This window comes from Ambystoma mexicanum, chromosome 6q (assembly GCF_040938575.1).
Source record: "Ambystoma mexicanum isolate Mex_15411 chromosome 6q, UKY_AmexF1_1, whole genome shotgun sequence".
Lineage (NCBI taxonomy): Eukaryota > Metazoa > Chordata > Amphibia > Caudata > Ambystomatidae > Ambystoma > Ambystoma mexicanum.
The window spans coordinates 292316341-292334059 of record NC_090937.1 but is presented as its reverse complement, the minus strand read 5'-3'; the positions used below and the strand labels follow the sequence as shown (position 1 = coordinate 292334059).

The 17719-nt window shown below is 47.5% G+C and overlaps 1 protein-coding gene across 3 annotated transcripts in view; it reads left to right on the top strand.

Moving 5' to 3' along the window:
* PALM2AKAP2 (PALM2 and AKAP2 fusion) overlaps nucleotides 1–17719 on the top strand; it is a 1039983-nt gene that overhangs the window by 287002 nt on the left and 735262 nt on the right. For all 3 annotated transcript variants that reach the window (XM_069630772.1, XM_069630773.1, XM_069630774.1), the window contains exon 3: nucleotides 17167–17297. In XM_069630772.1, the coding sequence (XP_069486873.1) occupies nucleotides 17167–17297 (131 nt within the window). The remainder of the gene's footprint in view (nucleotides 1–17166; nucleotides 17298–17719) is intronic.

Sequence of the window (17719 nt, the reverse complement as noted above, 5' to 3'; positions counted from 1 at the left end):
ATTCCTTCGGGCATCGATTTGTAAAACCAAATCAAGCAACTCTGTGAATCCCGTAGGAACCACCGGAACTGTAGACAAGGCATCTTTCAGTTCTTCTGAAAGACCCTTGTAGAAAACAGCCGTTTTCTTGCCGTCAGGCCATTGAGTTTCGGCCGTTAGTTGATTGAACCGGGCAATGTAAGGCAAAAGAGGTTGATTGCCTTGTTGTAGATTAAGTAACTCCAGATCCATGGCTTGAGTAGCATAACGCATGTCAAAGACTTTATTCATAGCAGCCAAGAGATCGTCACAGTCGTACAACAAAGGGCTATTTGTTTCCAACAAAGGGTTAGCCCAAGCAGCAGCTGTGCCCCCTAAATGGGAAAGCACGAATGCTGCTTTTGTGGTTAGGTCAGGAAAAGATGTAGGACGGCAAAGAAAATGGAGTCGGCACTGATTAACGAAGGTTCTATAGGTTTTGGGATCACCAGTGAACCGTTCCGGAGGGGCCAAGGGAAACTGAGTGGGCATAACCACATTAATAGTTTCCTGTGGGGGTGTCATAGTCCCAGATCCAGATGCAGTGGCCATTGGAACCTGTGCTCCCTGAGGACTACCGTGCATGGCGTCTTGCATAACGTCCATACGGTGCCGTAACATGTCCTGTGCCGTAACCATTTCATTTCTCAAATCGCTGATCAACTGAGTCAAAACAGCTAAAGGATCCGTACCCTCCATGGCTTCTGATTCTGTCAGAAAGCACCAAAGTATTAACTGAAAAGGATACGGTACTTAAAAGGATACAGGTGGTAGGGTCTTCCGGATCCCTGTTCACGCGTTTTGATAGTTGTGAAGTCAAGTTAAGACCTTCCAAATGATACAACTCTCTGACTGGTAAAACAGGCAGAGCGATGGATCACTGGAAAGGGCGTGGGTAAGGTATAAGAAGTCAGCCTACAACAAAATAAAGTATCATGAATAACTGCCCCAACCTGGGTATGATGGAATAGGAAATGTCATGAATGCACACACTGACCTTGAGTCTAGGGCAGATGAATCCAGAAGAGTCTCTTGCGGAATCCAAGGTAGAACAAACGACAAGGAAGGGAAGATTAGTAAGGGAGACTTATCCCGAACGGAACGAGGCTCACGCTAGATACCGGGTTGATGCACCACAGGATAGCGTCCAAAGTACTGTTCACTGTCACCTTCCAATTATCCTTGAAAAGCTTCCTTCCCACGTAGTGTAAAGTATAGAAATTAATCAATCCCCCTGTTAATAACACAGGTGCAAGAGTTGGAAATAGCGCTCCTTTTAAGGTATAAACAAAGTACACGCGGTTCTGGACAGCCGCGAAGAAAAGAGCGTGTGCGTGTGGATTTACACGCGATTAGGATTCAGGCAGTCCAGGCCAGCAGCCCTTGAAGATAGCATACGCGTGTGGATTTACACGCGATCAGGATTCACGCAGTCCAGGCCAGCCGTACTTGAAGATAGCGTGTGCGTGTGGATTTACACGCGAGCAGGATTCACGCAGTCCAGGCCAGCAGTGCTTGAAGATAGCGTGCGCGTGTGGATTTACACGCGAGCAGGATTCACGCAGTCCAGGCCAGCAGTGCTTGAAGATAGCGTGCGCGTGTGGATTTACACGCGAACAGGATTCACGCAGCCCAGGCCAGCCGCGTTTGAAGATAGCGTGCGCGTGCGGAATTACACGCGAACAGGATTCACGCAGCCCAGGCCAGCCGCGTTTGAAGATAGCGTGCGCGTGTGGAATTACACGCGAACAGGATTCACGCAGCCCAGGCCGGCCGCGTTTGAAGACAACGTGTGGATTTACACGCAACCAAACAGCTCCAGGAATCAGCGTGTGGCGGAAAACACGCTATAGAAGGCCAAAAGGTAGCTGTAGTAACCTGCAAGGATGCAGACCGGAGGTTCAGCTACACAACGCCAAATGATTCGATCAGAAGCAGCGAGTGAAGTTTCCACGCTGCTTAAATACGTAATGCCGTAGTTCACGTGATGAAGCAGAATACACGTGAGTTAGCGACGTGAAAAGTGCAAACGTCGTTTTCCCGGCAACGTGTCGAACAACCGCCATTTGGAATATAACGGTCTAGCTGTTCTACGAGCGTAGGAGGTAGGACCACGTCCAGCATGCATGACAGTGCCTTCTCGTGCAGCTCCTGATGATCCGACACTGATCCTAAAAATTATGCCTGAAAAACACTTCTTGCGCTCCAGAAACAAAGTTATGGGTGTCTGAATAGGAACCCTACAGCAAGCTCGGAAATCAAGTGAATCGTATCTGGCACTCGGGAGAAAATAGAACTTTGAGAATGCAGCCGCGTGGATACATTGTCGCCAAGATGGCGGACAATAAAGAGATCGCACCCGCGGCCTCAGGAAGGACCGAATGCAGCTGAACGGCGGTGGAAAACTAAGGAAGGTAGCTGCCACAGGACGCGCAACGCTGTGCATGCAAGGCTTGCTCTGGATATTTACTTATAGCAACAATGTGGCAGCTCACCGGAGTTTCAGTAGGCAAAGCGACCGCCATATGGGGACACAGTTGCCACGTCACGGACGACAGGCATCTGGAGTTTTGCGTGGCTCCCTGCCGTTCATAAACATTGTAACAAGGATACGGACCGTTGGCGGCAGCGAGATCTGCGGGAGGGACGCCAACCGTGAGCGGCTTACAACTGCAGCGGGGCCCCGGACGCCTGCCGAACATAGCGGGGGACAGCAGAAGCAATCAAGAGCGCTGAGCGAAAAGGAATAGAACGTTGGCTTGGCAAGCTGCATATGATGAAGATGTTAATGATGCTATCAGTAAATATCCCCTGATTGCAGTGGCGACCAGAAAACATGGATGGACATGCTGCCTGGTTATAAGGCTATTTGGGAGCAGTGCTCCACGGAAGGAGGGGATACACTAGCGTCTGGAGTGCGACGGAAGCCCGCTCTTCCATGATAGGGGGCCCAGGAACGGATCCAACATTGTGGGCTGCAAAGCAGCCGGGACCCACATACTGATGCTGGACTCACGCTAAAGTGCTGCCAGGTGAGACAGACACTTGGGTATACTGGCATTTCAGCATCAGGAGCGGCCAACAACCCGGCCCATCCTGGACATTTGCCGGATGCCAGCACAGTAAGGAGAAAGGCGGCAGGCAGTGGAGCGGACACGTAATATTGGACGCACTATAAGCCCAAGTTGCACTGGTGGTAGATAAGGAGGAGCGCCTGGTGGCCTAAAGGAACAAGTGAACAGGGTGCTGATCACAATAGCCAGGGAAGGTACGTGGGAGGACACGACCCACTTGGAGCATTACATAGTACGCACCACCATAGGTGGCAACCCACTGTGGATGAAGTGTCTGGGCTCGAACTGACTTGTGATGCCACTGAAATACTGAGATACGTGCCGTCACGACATGGAGAGACTGGACCCGGAGACGGAGCCTAGCCTGCACGATGTCAGTAAAAGGACCCAAGGCCAGGAGTAAACAACCTACAATGGAGGTCTTTGCTAAGACACAACGGACCCCCACTGCTCCGGCACAAAGCGCAACGGCAGCTTCAATGAACGGTACCCCTGAAGGAGAAAACACCTCGGTCCTGGCAGCCATAACAGAGCTGAGAACCTCATGGGCGACAACAATGGCGGACCTACGAACGGCCTTGGAGAATAAGATTGACGCGGTTGGAATAGAAGTCACCCTGCTGCGACAAGATGTCAGAGCGCTGGCGGACAGAATAAGCAATCTAGAGAGTGCTGTGAAGACCAACACAGACACCAGCACAAATAATGCGAAGGACGTCCGTATACTAAAGCAGAAGGTGGCTAATCTTGAAAACCGAGCAGAGGAGGCGGAAGGAAGGGCAAGATGGAACAACATCCGTGTGGTCGGCCTGCCGGAGGGGGAGGAAGGCCAGGACCCCACGGACTATGTGGAGAACATGATCCTGCAAGAGATAGGAGCAGACAAGATATTAAGTGCACAAGTTAATTGAATAGCGGTAGGCGTAGTGCGCTTGAAGTAATCAGGAGCTGCGGGTTGGAAGTAACCTACCCCCAAGAACTAGTAGTAAGACAGCCACTAGGGCTTTTTTTACCCTGCTGTGCCGCGAGTACGGGTTAGTGCCAGAAAGGGCTAGATGCAGGGGTGCCTGAGATCCAGGGATGGAGCTGGGCAACAGTTGGGGAGGGGGTTGTTGGGTCAGGGAGGGCAGGGAGGTATAGGGGGAGGGAGAGGGTGTGGGGAGTTTGTTGTTTTTTTGTTAAGGGGAGTTTAAATTGGGAAACAAGCCCATATAGACGAGTTACGCAATTGGATTTGGACCACATAGGAGAAAGGAGGAGTGGGACCTTGCCATGTCATGGGGGACCTTAAAGCAATCACCTGGAATGTCAGGGGGCTCAACAGTTATTTGAAGAGGAACAAGGTTATGCTATACCTACGTAGACATAAGATAGATATAGCCCTGCTGCAAGAAATGCATCTGACGCGAGACAAGATGGAGATGATTGGGAAGAAATGGTAGGGGACGGTAGTGCGATCGTCATATTCGGTGTATGCCAGGGAAGTGATTATTTGTGTGGCACCACACGTCCCATTCCAGCTGCTACAGACGCTGGTTGAGACAGACGGGAGGATGGTCCTAATGAGGAGACTGGTGGAAAACAAAGAGATAAGTATTGTGAATACATATGCCCCTAACCAAAATACAGCAGCATATTTTAGGACATTGTGTAACAACCTCAGCATGTGTGTGGGGGGTGCAGTGATCTAGGGGGGGGACTTCAACTGTGTATTAAACCCCAAGGTAGATAGATCAGATGGGAAAATGGAAAGACCTGCCCCAGCTGCTAAAGCACTTCAAATACTGCTGAACGACTTTGGGTTCGTAGATGCAATGGGGGCGCGTCACCCAAAGGACAGGCAATACTCGCATTATTCTGCCCCGCAGCAGTTACATACAAGGTTAGACTATGTCTTTGTCACACCAGAGATACTAGCATAGATCACACACGCTGAATATAAAGCACGAGTCCTCTCGGATCACTCGCCTTTGATCCTTGGATGGCAATATTGTCCTCCGAGGGTGAGGATACCGACATGGTGCCTCAGAGCAGAAGCGCTGAGAGACCCCCACTTTAGGGAGGATATGAGAGAGGAAATCATTAACTATTTTGAGACAAATACTGGCAGTGTAGACTCGGCGGACACATTGTGGGAGGCCTTCAAGGTTGTGGTACGGGGGGTAGCTATAGCAAAATCCAAAGGACTGCAAGGGGGGATCCTGACTGATCTCCGGGAAGCGCAGGGGGAATTGGAAAGGACACAAGAGGGAGGAAATAACACTAAAGAAGACACTGAATTGATACTCAGGTTGCAGCAGGAATGTGCTGGGCACAGGGAGAGACTATGTAACTTCAACTACAAAAAATATATAGAGAGACAGCACGCGGGAAGGGATAAACCAGGGAGGATTTTGGCATGGCTATACAAGAGTGAAACCCCGAGACCCGCGATTCGAACGATAACAAGGGAAGACGGGAGGGTGGTTGACACCCAAGTGGGAGTTAACCAGGAGTTTGCAGATTACTACGGGCGGCTATATGAAGATGATGGGGAGGATAATCGCGCGACGATTGTAGAAACATTGGAGGACATAGGATTGTCACAGATTAGTGCTGAGGAATGAGAGGAGCTGGATGAGCTGATCACTCTAGAGGAGTTAGAGGAGGTGGTGAGACAGCTGCCCACTAGTAAGACCTCGGGGGCTGATGGACTCCCAAGTGAATTCTCTAAAGCATTTAAAGGAGAAGTGCTTCCCCCTTTGCTGGATATGTTGAATGAGGCATATGAGCTGGGCAGAGAAGCGATTATAATACCGCTACCCAAACCTAATAAGTCCGGGCAAAGCTGTGGTTCATACAGACCCCTGTCAATGTTAAATAAAGAGAGTAAAATACTGACAACTGTTTTGGCGAATAGACTGAGGAGGGTCATTGGCAAATTAATACATCCGGATCAGACAGGCTATGTACCTGATAGGAATATATCTAATAATCTCAGAAGGCTCCATAGAGTCATCGAATATGGGAACAAGAGCGATGGTGATCTGGCAATTGTGTCACTAGATGCAATAAAGGCCTTCGACTCGGTCAAATGGCCATGGCTGCTGGTGGCCCTCTCTGGCTATGGGATAGGTCCTGGATATTTGCAGTCGGCCAAAATGGTATATAGCGAACCGCTAGCCAGAGTCAAAACAGGGGCAGTGATATCGGAAAGATGGCAACTCTGTAGGGGCACCAAACAAGGTTGCCCGTGGTCCTCCATGCTCTATATATTGTCTCTGGAACCATTAGCAATCTACCTGAGGCAACAGTATGACACGATAGGCATTGTGGTAGGGAGTGAACGACACCTGCTATCCCTATATGCAGCAAATGTGCTGTTGTATCTGCGACACCCGGAGGAAAACCTCCAATATATCTTGGAGGTTATGGAAAGATATGCAGTGATGTCAGGTATAGCAGTGAACCCTCAGAAGTCCAGCATGTTCCCATTAGGCGGATATAAAGGGACTCCCTTGAAACAACTGCTGGTGTTACAGATCCCTTGGGTGGTTGGTACATTTAGCTATCTAGGGATAGATATATACCACAGGGTGGAAGAAGAGCATAGGTGCAACACTGAGGTAGTGTCAGACTTCGCCCGTGGAGCTTGTGGAGGGCCTGGAAGTTATGGCCCCCGGTCTAGTCCTCACCCAAGATGGCGACCGCAACTATAAGACGAGACCACGCCCCCTCTTCGGCGCGTTGTATCTGTCCATGTTTGTGTACGCCAGCAACGCTGTGTTCTGCTGCCGGTGTGTCTGGATCCCGCTCCGAACCACCCTTGCCGTCCACTTGCTTCCCCTTACCTAGTTTCTTTTCTTAGACGCTCTCCGCGTACTCCTCTTCCTTGTTTCTTAGTTTCTTTTCTTTTATCGTCCGGAGCCTGGCTAACGCTCCTGTTTAGTTTCCGGTTCCGCTTGTTAGCGTCTCCGGTAACTACTATTTTTTTTTATTTTTCTTCTTCTTGGTCTCATCTCACAGTAGGTGTTTTCGTTGTTCCCTGTTGGATTTGGGGTGTTTCCTTTCTCCTCTAACATCCATTACTTACCTTTCTTCCGTGACACTATTTCCGGGTTTGTTCGCCCTATCTTCAGTTTCTGTCTTTCTCTCCCTTGTCTCAAATTCTACCCCGTTCCTGTCATTACACCCCGCTTAGTTTTTACTCTTTGGGGCCATTCCCTGTATCCTGTTGATCTTTTGGACCTCTGCTTGCATTTATCCTGTTTTCCGGAATTGCCTCAAGACTAAAGGACAAGGCTTGTGAAGTCAGCCACTTATTCATCTTAACAATTCACCCAGGGTTTTTTGGTGCCCGAGAGGCTTTTTCCCTGGTACTTTGGGGGTCTAGCTCCTCGGGGTTCACCTTTGATAGGTTACACTTCCTGTCAGGGTGGCCTCTGAGGGAGCTAGGCCCTATTTACACGACAAGAAGAAGAAGTCAAGGAAGGAACAGTCCTCAAAAGACCGGCAGTGGCGCAGGAAGACCCCCGCCCGTTCCAAGGACAACTCTTCTGAAAGTATTGGTGAGGAGGAGGTTGGGGAGGTTGGTCCTTTGCCTGACAGGTAGCTATTAAGAAAATCGAAAATTGAATGAGGTTTTGGGTAGAACTGCCTTTAGCAATAATGGGACGTGGGGCGATTTTGAAGATTGTGGTCCTGCCTAGGCTCCTACATTACTTTGGGAACATCCCGTACTGGATCCCAAAGAAGTTCTTCACTAGATTGGATAGCATGTGTAGGGACTTCCTGTGGCACGGAACGCGGAACAGAGTGGCTCTCTGGAAGCTACAGAACTTTTATGAGCGAGGGGGTATCAAACTGCCTAATTACGAAGTCTACTATGTAGCAGGCCAGCTGCAATACGTGGCCAAATGGCTCTCTGAGTAGAGCACCTCGGAATCCAGGTTGTTTGGCCAGGATTGCGCCCCATTTTACTTGAGAGAAGTTATGTGGCTGCCCAGGGCACAGATGGAGGGGCGTCCCAAGATGATGGTGCTTGGCTGGAGGATGTGGCATAGGGCCTGCCAAATGATGGAGAGCCCATCCCCGTGTTCCACACAGGTACCATTGGTAGCACTAGCGGGAGGAGAAAATCAATTACGGGTGATAACCAGAAACCAATGGGAACCGGTTGGGATAGCGACCATGGGAGATATATGGCAAGAGGGGGCCATAATAGACTTCGAGACGTTGAGGGAGGTAACCGGGTTGCATACAGGCCAGTATATCACATAGCATAGACTGGTGCAGAGAATTAAGAAAAATTGGCCCGAATTGGTACTGGAGGAAGAACCAGATGCTACTATAGACTTAATATATGACATAGCAGAGGGGGGGCACGAGATATATAGAATATACGAGATGGCGATGTCCAAGGTGGGGAAGGAGGTAGTACAGTTGAGACAAGAATGGGAAGGAGAAGTGGGAGCCCCGATGGACGACGGGCTGTGGGAACGAGCCCAGAGGTATCATAAGAAGGTGTCGAGGAACGCTAGACTTAAGCAAATACAGCTGTATATCATGCATAGAGCGTATATGACACCCCAAAGGATATCTAGGTTCAAAAATGCAGGACGGCAAGCATTCCCTAAGTGTGATGAAGAGAATGTGGGTATGGTGCAGATGTTTTGGTCATGCCCGGTCATTGAGCGCTTCTGGAGCGAAGTGGCATACAAGCTAGCAGAAAGAGGTATTAAGATCATGGTGGACACTGGGTGGGTCTGCTTGTTAGGGGGGGTTCCCTATGCCAAAGAAACTTAAGCATGTGAGTAAACTAAAGGACCAGGCATATGCACTTGCGAAGAGAAGGATTGCTATGGGATGGAAGACATGCCATAAACCACGAGTGGAGGTATGGTGGAAGGATTTGCAGAAATGGGCGGAGGCAGAAAGTAAGGTATGGCAGGAAACGAGCAATGCAGGCGGGGAGGAGGAGACTGAGACCCTGATGGCATGGAAATCATTAATAGCAGAATTATTTGGGTTGATGCCAGACCCAATGGAATCCTTGGTAGAGAACACCCTGGCGCAAGATGCAGAATAGAGCATTAGAGGAAATGGGCTTGTAATGGGGGGTGGGTTATGGGAAGCAGTGAAAAAAATCAAGCAATGTATAATTGAAATGCTATTGTATGCACTGCAAGTTTGGTTTGTATTATTTGTTAATAACTAATTTTAAACATTTATTTTTAAAAATGATGTTTGCCTTCAAGCCTGTGCCATCCACACACATTGAAGACGCGCCATCTGTGAAGTTGCCTATTCAGGCTTCCCGCTTCAAGTTATGGTCATTTCAAAAGTTGCTTAACATTTAAAATAGTTCTAAAGCCATTACCCATGCCCCAATTGGCTGCAAAACAAAAACAACCTCCATTATTAGTGTTGCATCTGAGTGGGTGGCACAGGCAATTAAATGAGCTTCTCTCGCCACGTGCATTGCCTCACCAAAGGACAATGCAAACCAACTGCAGCTGTGTGGTTCACTGCTGGCTACTGTTTCCTGGCATTTCAGAACCTGTGGGCAGCAGCGGTGTGGAACAGTGTAAAGACCTTTAGCTCCTCTGCTGCCGGCACCCAGTCTCCTACAGGGTCCCGGGCCGAGATCCTCTTTTTCAGCTTCTGTGAAAGGTTTTTCAACAGGCAGGAAACATCATATGATATTCACAAAGCACTTCCAAGAGTAGAAGGAAGCAACGCTTCAAATAGTGACGTTCTGCAGGCTGTTGATTTGCTAAAAACTCTACTCTTACCAATAAGGGCACAATGTTTTGTTTTCAAATAGCGACTTAATTTTGTTGGTTTTAGGCTACCATTTGCCAAAATTGCTCCACACACCACAGAATGAGGCCTGGTTTCACCCGTGACCACAATGGAAGTGTATCCAATTCCTAAATGTGTGTTACTGTAGTTTCTGGTCTTTGCAGGATCTTTGTCAGGGAACATTTTTACATCTGCCTTCCTTTTCATGCAACAGTTGCCCCGAAAGATTGGAACCAATTCTTAAAATCGGGCAGCACCCTTATACGAAAAATGCCAAACCGGGATTGATGCACCTCACACGCATGCATACTGCATGTAGAATAGCACACTTTATAAACCAGCCTCTGCTTGACAAATGTCTTAACATGAAAGGTGCAGCAGAAGGACTAGCAAACCAAAAGTCAAGAGAAGAAAGCAGCCATTTCCTCTAAAAGGGCGCTGCAAGTGCAGTATATCATATCATATGATTGGTTATTTATAACGCACTTAATACACAGAGGTTTCTAAGTGCCCAGGGATCGAACCTGCGTTGCTCTGTGTCGTCTTGCTTCCAAGGCGAGCACATTGCCCCTGAGCTATCCTCCTGAGACAATGCACTTCATGTCCTGTGAGCCCCTGCTTGAGGATCCGCTTGTTTCTAATGCCCACTGATAGGCACGGCTACTCTCTGGTTGGTCATATTAGGCGCAGCCCATCTAATCATCCAATCTTGCATGTCACTCACACTGCCACCCCTCACAAGCTCCAGCATTGGCTCCGGTAAAGCTCCGGTAAGCCTTCAAAGCAACCAATGACCCCTATTACCCATCATCAAAACACTCCCATAGAAGCCCCCAGTTGTGGTGAGTTCTTTTTGCTTCTAGCAACACCCCCTCCTGCGTTTGCTGCCACCCTCGGTAGTTTCTCATGAGAGCCCATCTGAGGCTCCAGCAAGACGTCTGAACCTGTACCCTCGTGGGCCCCTCAGAGAAATGCTGACACGTTTCCACATTGGCCAGACCTGCAGCAGGTGTGCCAGTCCTCTGAGTCAGGGAAATTGGTGGGCTCTGGTTTTCCTAGAATGCTGACCCTGAAAAGTGGCAGCTGAAAATGAGAAGATTATGGGCCTCATTACACGGTAGGCGTTAAGGGTTTACCGGTACCGGTATTTTACCAGTACCGGTAAACCCTTACCGCCTTACTACGAGGTCCCTTTGCGGGTTGGGGAATTTAACACTTGCTTTTTGCAGGCAGTAAAAACCAACCCGCAAAGGGACCAGGGAGCTAATTACGGTACCGCAATTTGCGGTACCGTAATTAGCGCCTTCCCCATTCCCATAGAGCCCTATGGAGCAAAAATGGGAATGGGGAAGGGCAATGGGGGAAGGGGGAATTACCGCCCCACCAACCTTGGAATAGGGCGGTAATTCCCCTTTCCACCAAGGCGATGCCGGTATTTTACCGGCATGGACCAAGGTGCTACTAGCACCGTGTAATGAGGCCCATCAGTTGTGAATTTAGTGAGTATTCAGCAGCTCCTTTTATTTAATTATTTTTTACATTTGTATAGCGCACATACAGCCCTTGGGCTTGCATCATTGTTACTTGTGTGTAACTTACTTGCAGAGAAGTAGCATTTGCATATTAGTAATATATACCTAACATACATTTGAACATTCTTATCTTGCAGGAGTATATCTCAGGTTAGCTGAGGAGGGATAAGTGTTTATGAGAAGAGCAGTGTTTTCACCGCTTTGTGGAATGCCAGATGAGTGTTTTCTTCTCGTAGGGGTGGTGGCAGGGCGTTCCATTGCAGAGCTGCTCGGTATGGGAAGCTGGCGCCTCCTGCTCGGGCTCTCTTGATTTTAGGTACTGAGAGTGTGGAGGGAGTTCTGGTCGGTCTTGTGGAGGAGGTGACAGCACACTGGCCACATATCTCCTTGCATGCCCCCAGCTGAGCTTCAGCACTCGTCCTATGAGCCCACTATTAACAAAGCCAACTCAAGCCACCAGCGTGTGCTCCTCCGGGCCTTAAGTAGCAACATCGTTATAGCATAACCCTCACATGGCTTTGCACTTTGGCAACATTTCATTGGTCCTCTCGATCTTTGCCAGCCTGGTGATGTATGGTCTGGTAACCTTCGAAAGGAAGTGAACGGTACGTGAGACATTGTTTTCTTTTTTAATCACTTTGCTTAATGGAGACACGACTGAAATATGTTCAGCATTAAAGTGTTGAGGGTTGCACTGGCATACATGGTGGAGACCGGCATCCTGAAATCCTTTAGGAACAACCAGCATGAATGAGGGGCAGCATGGTCATATATTCTTGAGGCAGGACATCTGATCTTCCTTTGGTAGAAGCTGCAAGCAAGGGGGAGCTGCTCTGCCATACATTGTTGAACTAGTCACTCTCCCGGCTTGCCAAGTGAATATCTGTATTCTTACCCCGTGTTTATTCTTTTTTGTAGTGCACCATTGCTTTCTCGCTAGGTTTGCACTATGTGAACCCTGTAAATACATACTTGCAGTGTTCCTTTGCGAGCCCTGAAAAAGGAGCCATTTTACCTTCTCCTCCTAAGCTGGGATGTACACTAACACCATTTTCAGAATTATCTTTTGTTGTTATTGCTGTTCTTTCGGCACGTAGCTGTCATTTGCAGTCAACTGTGAAGAAAGCGTGCAGGATGAAATAAAAGCAGAGAGGGAAATTGTGAGGGTAGATCCAAAACGGGGTCAATACTGGATAATACTGTGGTTTCCAACATTCCGCGGACGGGCAGATCTTCTGCAACTGCACCATCATGCTTCACTGCCCCAAACATGGACCCGATAAGTGTGAGGGGCCGAGCAAACGGGCTCATTTGTATATGATAAATGTGCAGAAGCTGTATCCGCACACAAAAGAAACCCAGGATCCCCTTAAAAACAATGTTCTCCATTGGATCTGTCATGTTAAAGGATGCCTGTCGGTGATTTACTCGGTTATTGCCACAGTGTCCTGGCACCCTGACCCAGCAAATGTAAGGAATGATGATATTGAGGTTTCCTTCATTTAAAATTTTCTGGCACAAGGCTGACTATCCATAGAGTTTCAAGCGTATCCTCCACTAAACTCTGCTATTCCCCTGAGACCTAATCACCCCAAACCATCGATTGTAACTCCTTCTGCTGACTCATGAAGAATCGAAGGGGACCTCATCTCATTGATCTCACAACGGTCTTGCCTAAAACAGCTAGAGTCAATCAGATCCCACTAACAACCCCAAGTTCCAGTTGGTGAACTGCTGCCAAGAGTGACCTGGGACAAAGGATTCCGAGACAAAGGGCTAGAATTGATCAGGAATCGAAATGAGGTTTTGATCCCCCAGCAACCGCCACGCTTCCCTAGTTCCTTCTTTTCTTCCCACAGTAGCCAACAATGGACCGCTGGGATTTCTTTCATGGAATATAAATTGACTATCCACAAAACGACTAGAACCTTATTGGCACGAGATAATTGATAAAAACATGCTAATATCCCATCAGGAAACATGGTACCTGGAACCTACTCACAAAACGGGCTATCACACATTGAACTGTTTGGCTACAAGATCGTCTCGGGGTAGACCGAAAGGTGGATTTATAACGTGGGTTCATATGAGTCTGGGTGTATCCTGTAAACAGATTCCTATCGAGTCCCTGGATCTAATAGGTCTAAGGTCTAAGCGGGGGTTTCAAAGCCTTTGTCCTGAATATATACCTTAGACAAAAACAACCATCAATTCACTTCTCAGTGGAGAACCTGATAAAGATCTCCAAACCTTTGGCCAAATCTCCTAAAAGTTTTCGATTAGTGTTGGGAGACCTTCACGCCCAATTCGAAGACAATAGTGTGACATTATCCAATATGGCTTTAGAGGATGAAGTCTGGGGGATCCCGGCCTTGTGTTCAAATCCACCTCCTCATCCATCCTTTTTTGAAGGGGAAATAAGCCTTATAATGTACACCTTAGGCCTTCGGGCATGTAACGAGCGACTTGCCAATGACTCTCCAGCCCATCCTCCTTTCCAGTCAGGGAATAAATCCAGCATTATAGACTATGCTTTGATATCTGTCAACGCCTGGGCCCACATTGACAACTTTAAATAATTGAACGTGTTGAGAGTGATCACAACCCGCTGTAGGCTGAACAAGTGTTAATAAAGCCAATAGGCAGCCTCTACATGTTTTAAAGTTGAAGAACAATTGAAGTAAAATTCTTAGGAGACCCTCTCCCAATCTAACCAACATAGTGGAAGTCCAGGGGTGGATCCTTGACCAGAATTCCACCAATCGTGGTCAAGCAAGGGTGAGGTAAGGCAAGGACATTACATAGGTTAGACCCTATGAAGATGTGGGTGTAGAAACAGGTATGCTTACTCACCCCTTGTGCCCTAATTCACTCAGGAACCATTTCAGAGACACCTGAAATCTCTGATCTTCATGTCTCATATCTTGGTTCCTTTGCAGGGGGTCTAGGTGTCACTGGTTCAGAGGTCGCTTTGGGTGTCGGATTTAGATCCAGCCAGTCATCGTTTCCGAGCTCTGGCAAGATGGTTCCTGGCACTGGACAGCTGGATGACTGGCACGATGAAGAAATGACCACCACATTGTTGTTTTGTCAGGATCGAGTCCCTCTCTGATAACCCCAGTCGTATATTAAGACCAGGGTCTCCTTTCACAGGGAGACTTTCCCCCTGAGAACGCAGCCTGCAGAAAACAATAAGTACGTGTCAGGCTAGGGGCTCAGGTGAAAAGGCAGGAGCAACCAGCAGAGCTAAAGAAGGGAAGGAAACAAATACCACAATATCAGTATTCCTTTTCAAACCGCAAACTAAATGAGCCACACCTCCCTCAGACAGTACCCAGCTCCTACCTGCTGTGGTGAAGATGGAGGTGATACACCAACTTGCAAGCTACTGCCAGGCAGTCCAGAGGATCCAGGAATTCCAGAAAGAAAAGTCTCACAGAGATTTCTAACAAAGTCCAACGAAATCCAGGAAAACAGTAAAGCATCCCTATTCCCATTGGAAAACTAACCGTTAGACAGAGAAGGAACATTTAGGAAGTCCCTCAGGGGGTTTAGATAGCCAGCATTTAGAGAACCACCTGTATGTAGCATCTGTTTGGCTACATAACATGATCTGTATGAAGCTTAACAAATTAGGTAAATAATAATATTAACGTCCAGAGAAGATACCCCTCTTTATGTTGTGATCCATCTGTAGGATAAGAAAGCATTTAGTGAGTAAGTCAACATTCGGTAGCACTAACCGGGGGTCCCGGATTTATGGGCTAGATAGGAGGGTCATAACAAGATAAGAGAGAGAGGGGGGCCACCTCAGGGCCCACAAATAAAGAATAAAAACACTTGAACTGTCTCCAAGACTCTGAGTGATTTCTGTGCCATCTCGGACATATTCCAACTGCAAAAAGATGACAAGAACCACTTTAGGCAAATAGCAAATATCTTTCAAACTACTGAAAATGGGATGGAGCTAAACTGGCTAAGTCGTAACACAATTAAGAAAGAATATCTAATCACATCTACTAGCTCCATAAGTTCAAAAGGCAGTGACCCTAATGAAGTGATTCCTTTTCACAATGACCAATATCAAAACTCAAAAATCTAGGAATCTTCTTCGATTCATCGCCGACTACAATGAGTCACATACACCAAGTGCTAAGTTCTACCAATTATCATCTAATGATTCTTAGGCAGATGGGACTTTTTTGGTCGGATGGTCATAGCGAAGCCATAGCAAGGGCAATAACTGGCGTGCATTGACTTTGGAAATGCACTACTTGTAGTATTGTGTCTGTATTAGGTACTTCCAAATATTCAAAAATATGGCCACCAGAATAGTCACTCATACTCCCATACAAGTAGTCCCATACCCAGTCCTCCGAGAAGTCCACTGGCTTCGAGTATCAGCCAGAACTAAATTCAAAGTGCTGACAATTGTCTTCAAAGCCCTTCATGGACTAGATCCCCATTACCTCCAGCAGAGGTTACAATTTTAGTTCCCTCCCAGACCTCTCCAATCTTTAGACAGTAATACTTTCTGTACAATCAGATTCAGAAAGACCAGAGCACGGGGCAGAGCCTTTCAAAGTGCAAGCATGAAGTTGTGCAACTCACTGCCCAGCAATATTGATCTTCATTGTCTGTTTAGATACAGACTCAAAACATTCATGTTCCCTCACTGACCCTTCTCATAAATAGGTAACCTAGAACACAGTGCTTGGAGGCCTCCTCAGCCGCAGGCAGATTACAAATGCAAAATAGTAGGATGAAGATAAAGCAGAGGAGTTGGCAAGACAGTGGATGGTGTCTCTGGCATGGCACCAGAGGCAGATAGGTGGGGAAATTGTCTGGGAAGCAGCAAATGAAGGCTGGATGGAATGCAGGCACGTCTCAGTAGCTAATGCCCACAGTCTGAGCCATCTGCTGGTTGCTCGCACCCACCAGGATGCTAATTCTGTACAGTGAATATTTCATGGTGGTTTGTGTGGATGGTACTGTATTTAAGGTCTGTTTTAGAAGACCTGAGGTTGACACCTGATAATACCATTTTACGTGAATCTGGATTTTTGGTCATGCCTATCGTTCATAATTTAGTGACCAATGGTTATTGTAGATAGGAACCACCTGTACCATGTACTGTGCCCATTTCTCTACTTGCTGTAACAGAGTGGTCGCCAGCTCTGAAAATGCTATTTCACTAGAATTGCTTACAGCCGCCAATGACCCACTGTGTACATATTATGCTCAGGCTACTTTCGAAAAAAGGGCCATTCGCCTTCGAGAGAGTTACCCAAAGGTGCTCTTTGAGAAATTGGTTTTACTTGAAGTTGGTAAACTGGGATTGAAATCTGGCATCGCCATAAAAGCGTCTTCTTGTCTTGATCTGCCATCCGATTAACTAGGATCTCCTGTCAAAAGATGTGTGCCATGCCAGCATGTTCTCCCTCAATGCCTGCTCGTTTCTTGATTCTCACTGTCACTTGATGTAAACCTTGGATTGTTCCCCAATTCCTTGGATTGGTTATAAAAGCAGAAAATTAATGATATGGAAGAATTAACTGAAAGTGGAATTTGCAACTTTACATTGTGAGCCGTGTTGATAGACAGTAGCTTTTTCAAGGCTTAGTGACTGATTGGGGAGGACGGGCAACCTGTGAAGCTGGTTCCTAGCACCTCACGGGTAACGCTAGAGCGCCATTGATAGCTTGGTGGCACGCAGAGAGGACGCGTGTGTTGATCTTGTTTGCTTTCTCTTCTTCTAGTCCAAATTGCTTCGAGAGAAATGGCTGATGCAGGGGACGGCGGCGCCATCGGCGGAGGAGGAGGAAGCTCGGAGGCAGCAGTCAGAAGAGGAAGAGCAGAAAGTCAAACAGCTGGAGGATAATGTCCACAGGTAGGAAGGATCACATCCTTAACATTTCATGGTCCAATCTTCTTCCAGATGATCTTCATTTCAGAACTATCCACTTTAAGGTTGTCATGGGAGAACTTGTCAAAGACCCCTCTGATTAACGGTGGCTTCCTCTGGGTGCGATTCATAGATGACTGTATTGGCAGTAGGACAATTCACTTTGACGTTTGTCGTTCACACGTGTTAATACATAATCTATGGTTGTGTTGTCTAAATTCAAACACTGACCCTGTCAACGTTACCCGATGACTCTTGAGTATGCATTATTTCAACAAAATGGAAAATGTTGGCATTCCTATTGTGAACATTTTATAATGCACCGGATGGTTTGCAGATGGGGAGAGCAGTGGCACTGTAGCAAAGTGTATAAACTGTTGAGGTGAAAGCAATGAACGACTGCAGTG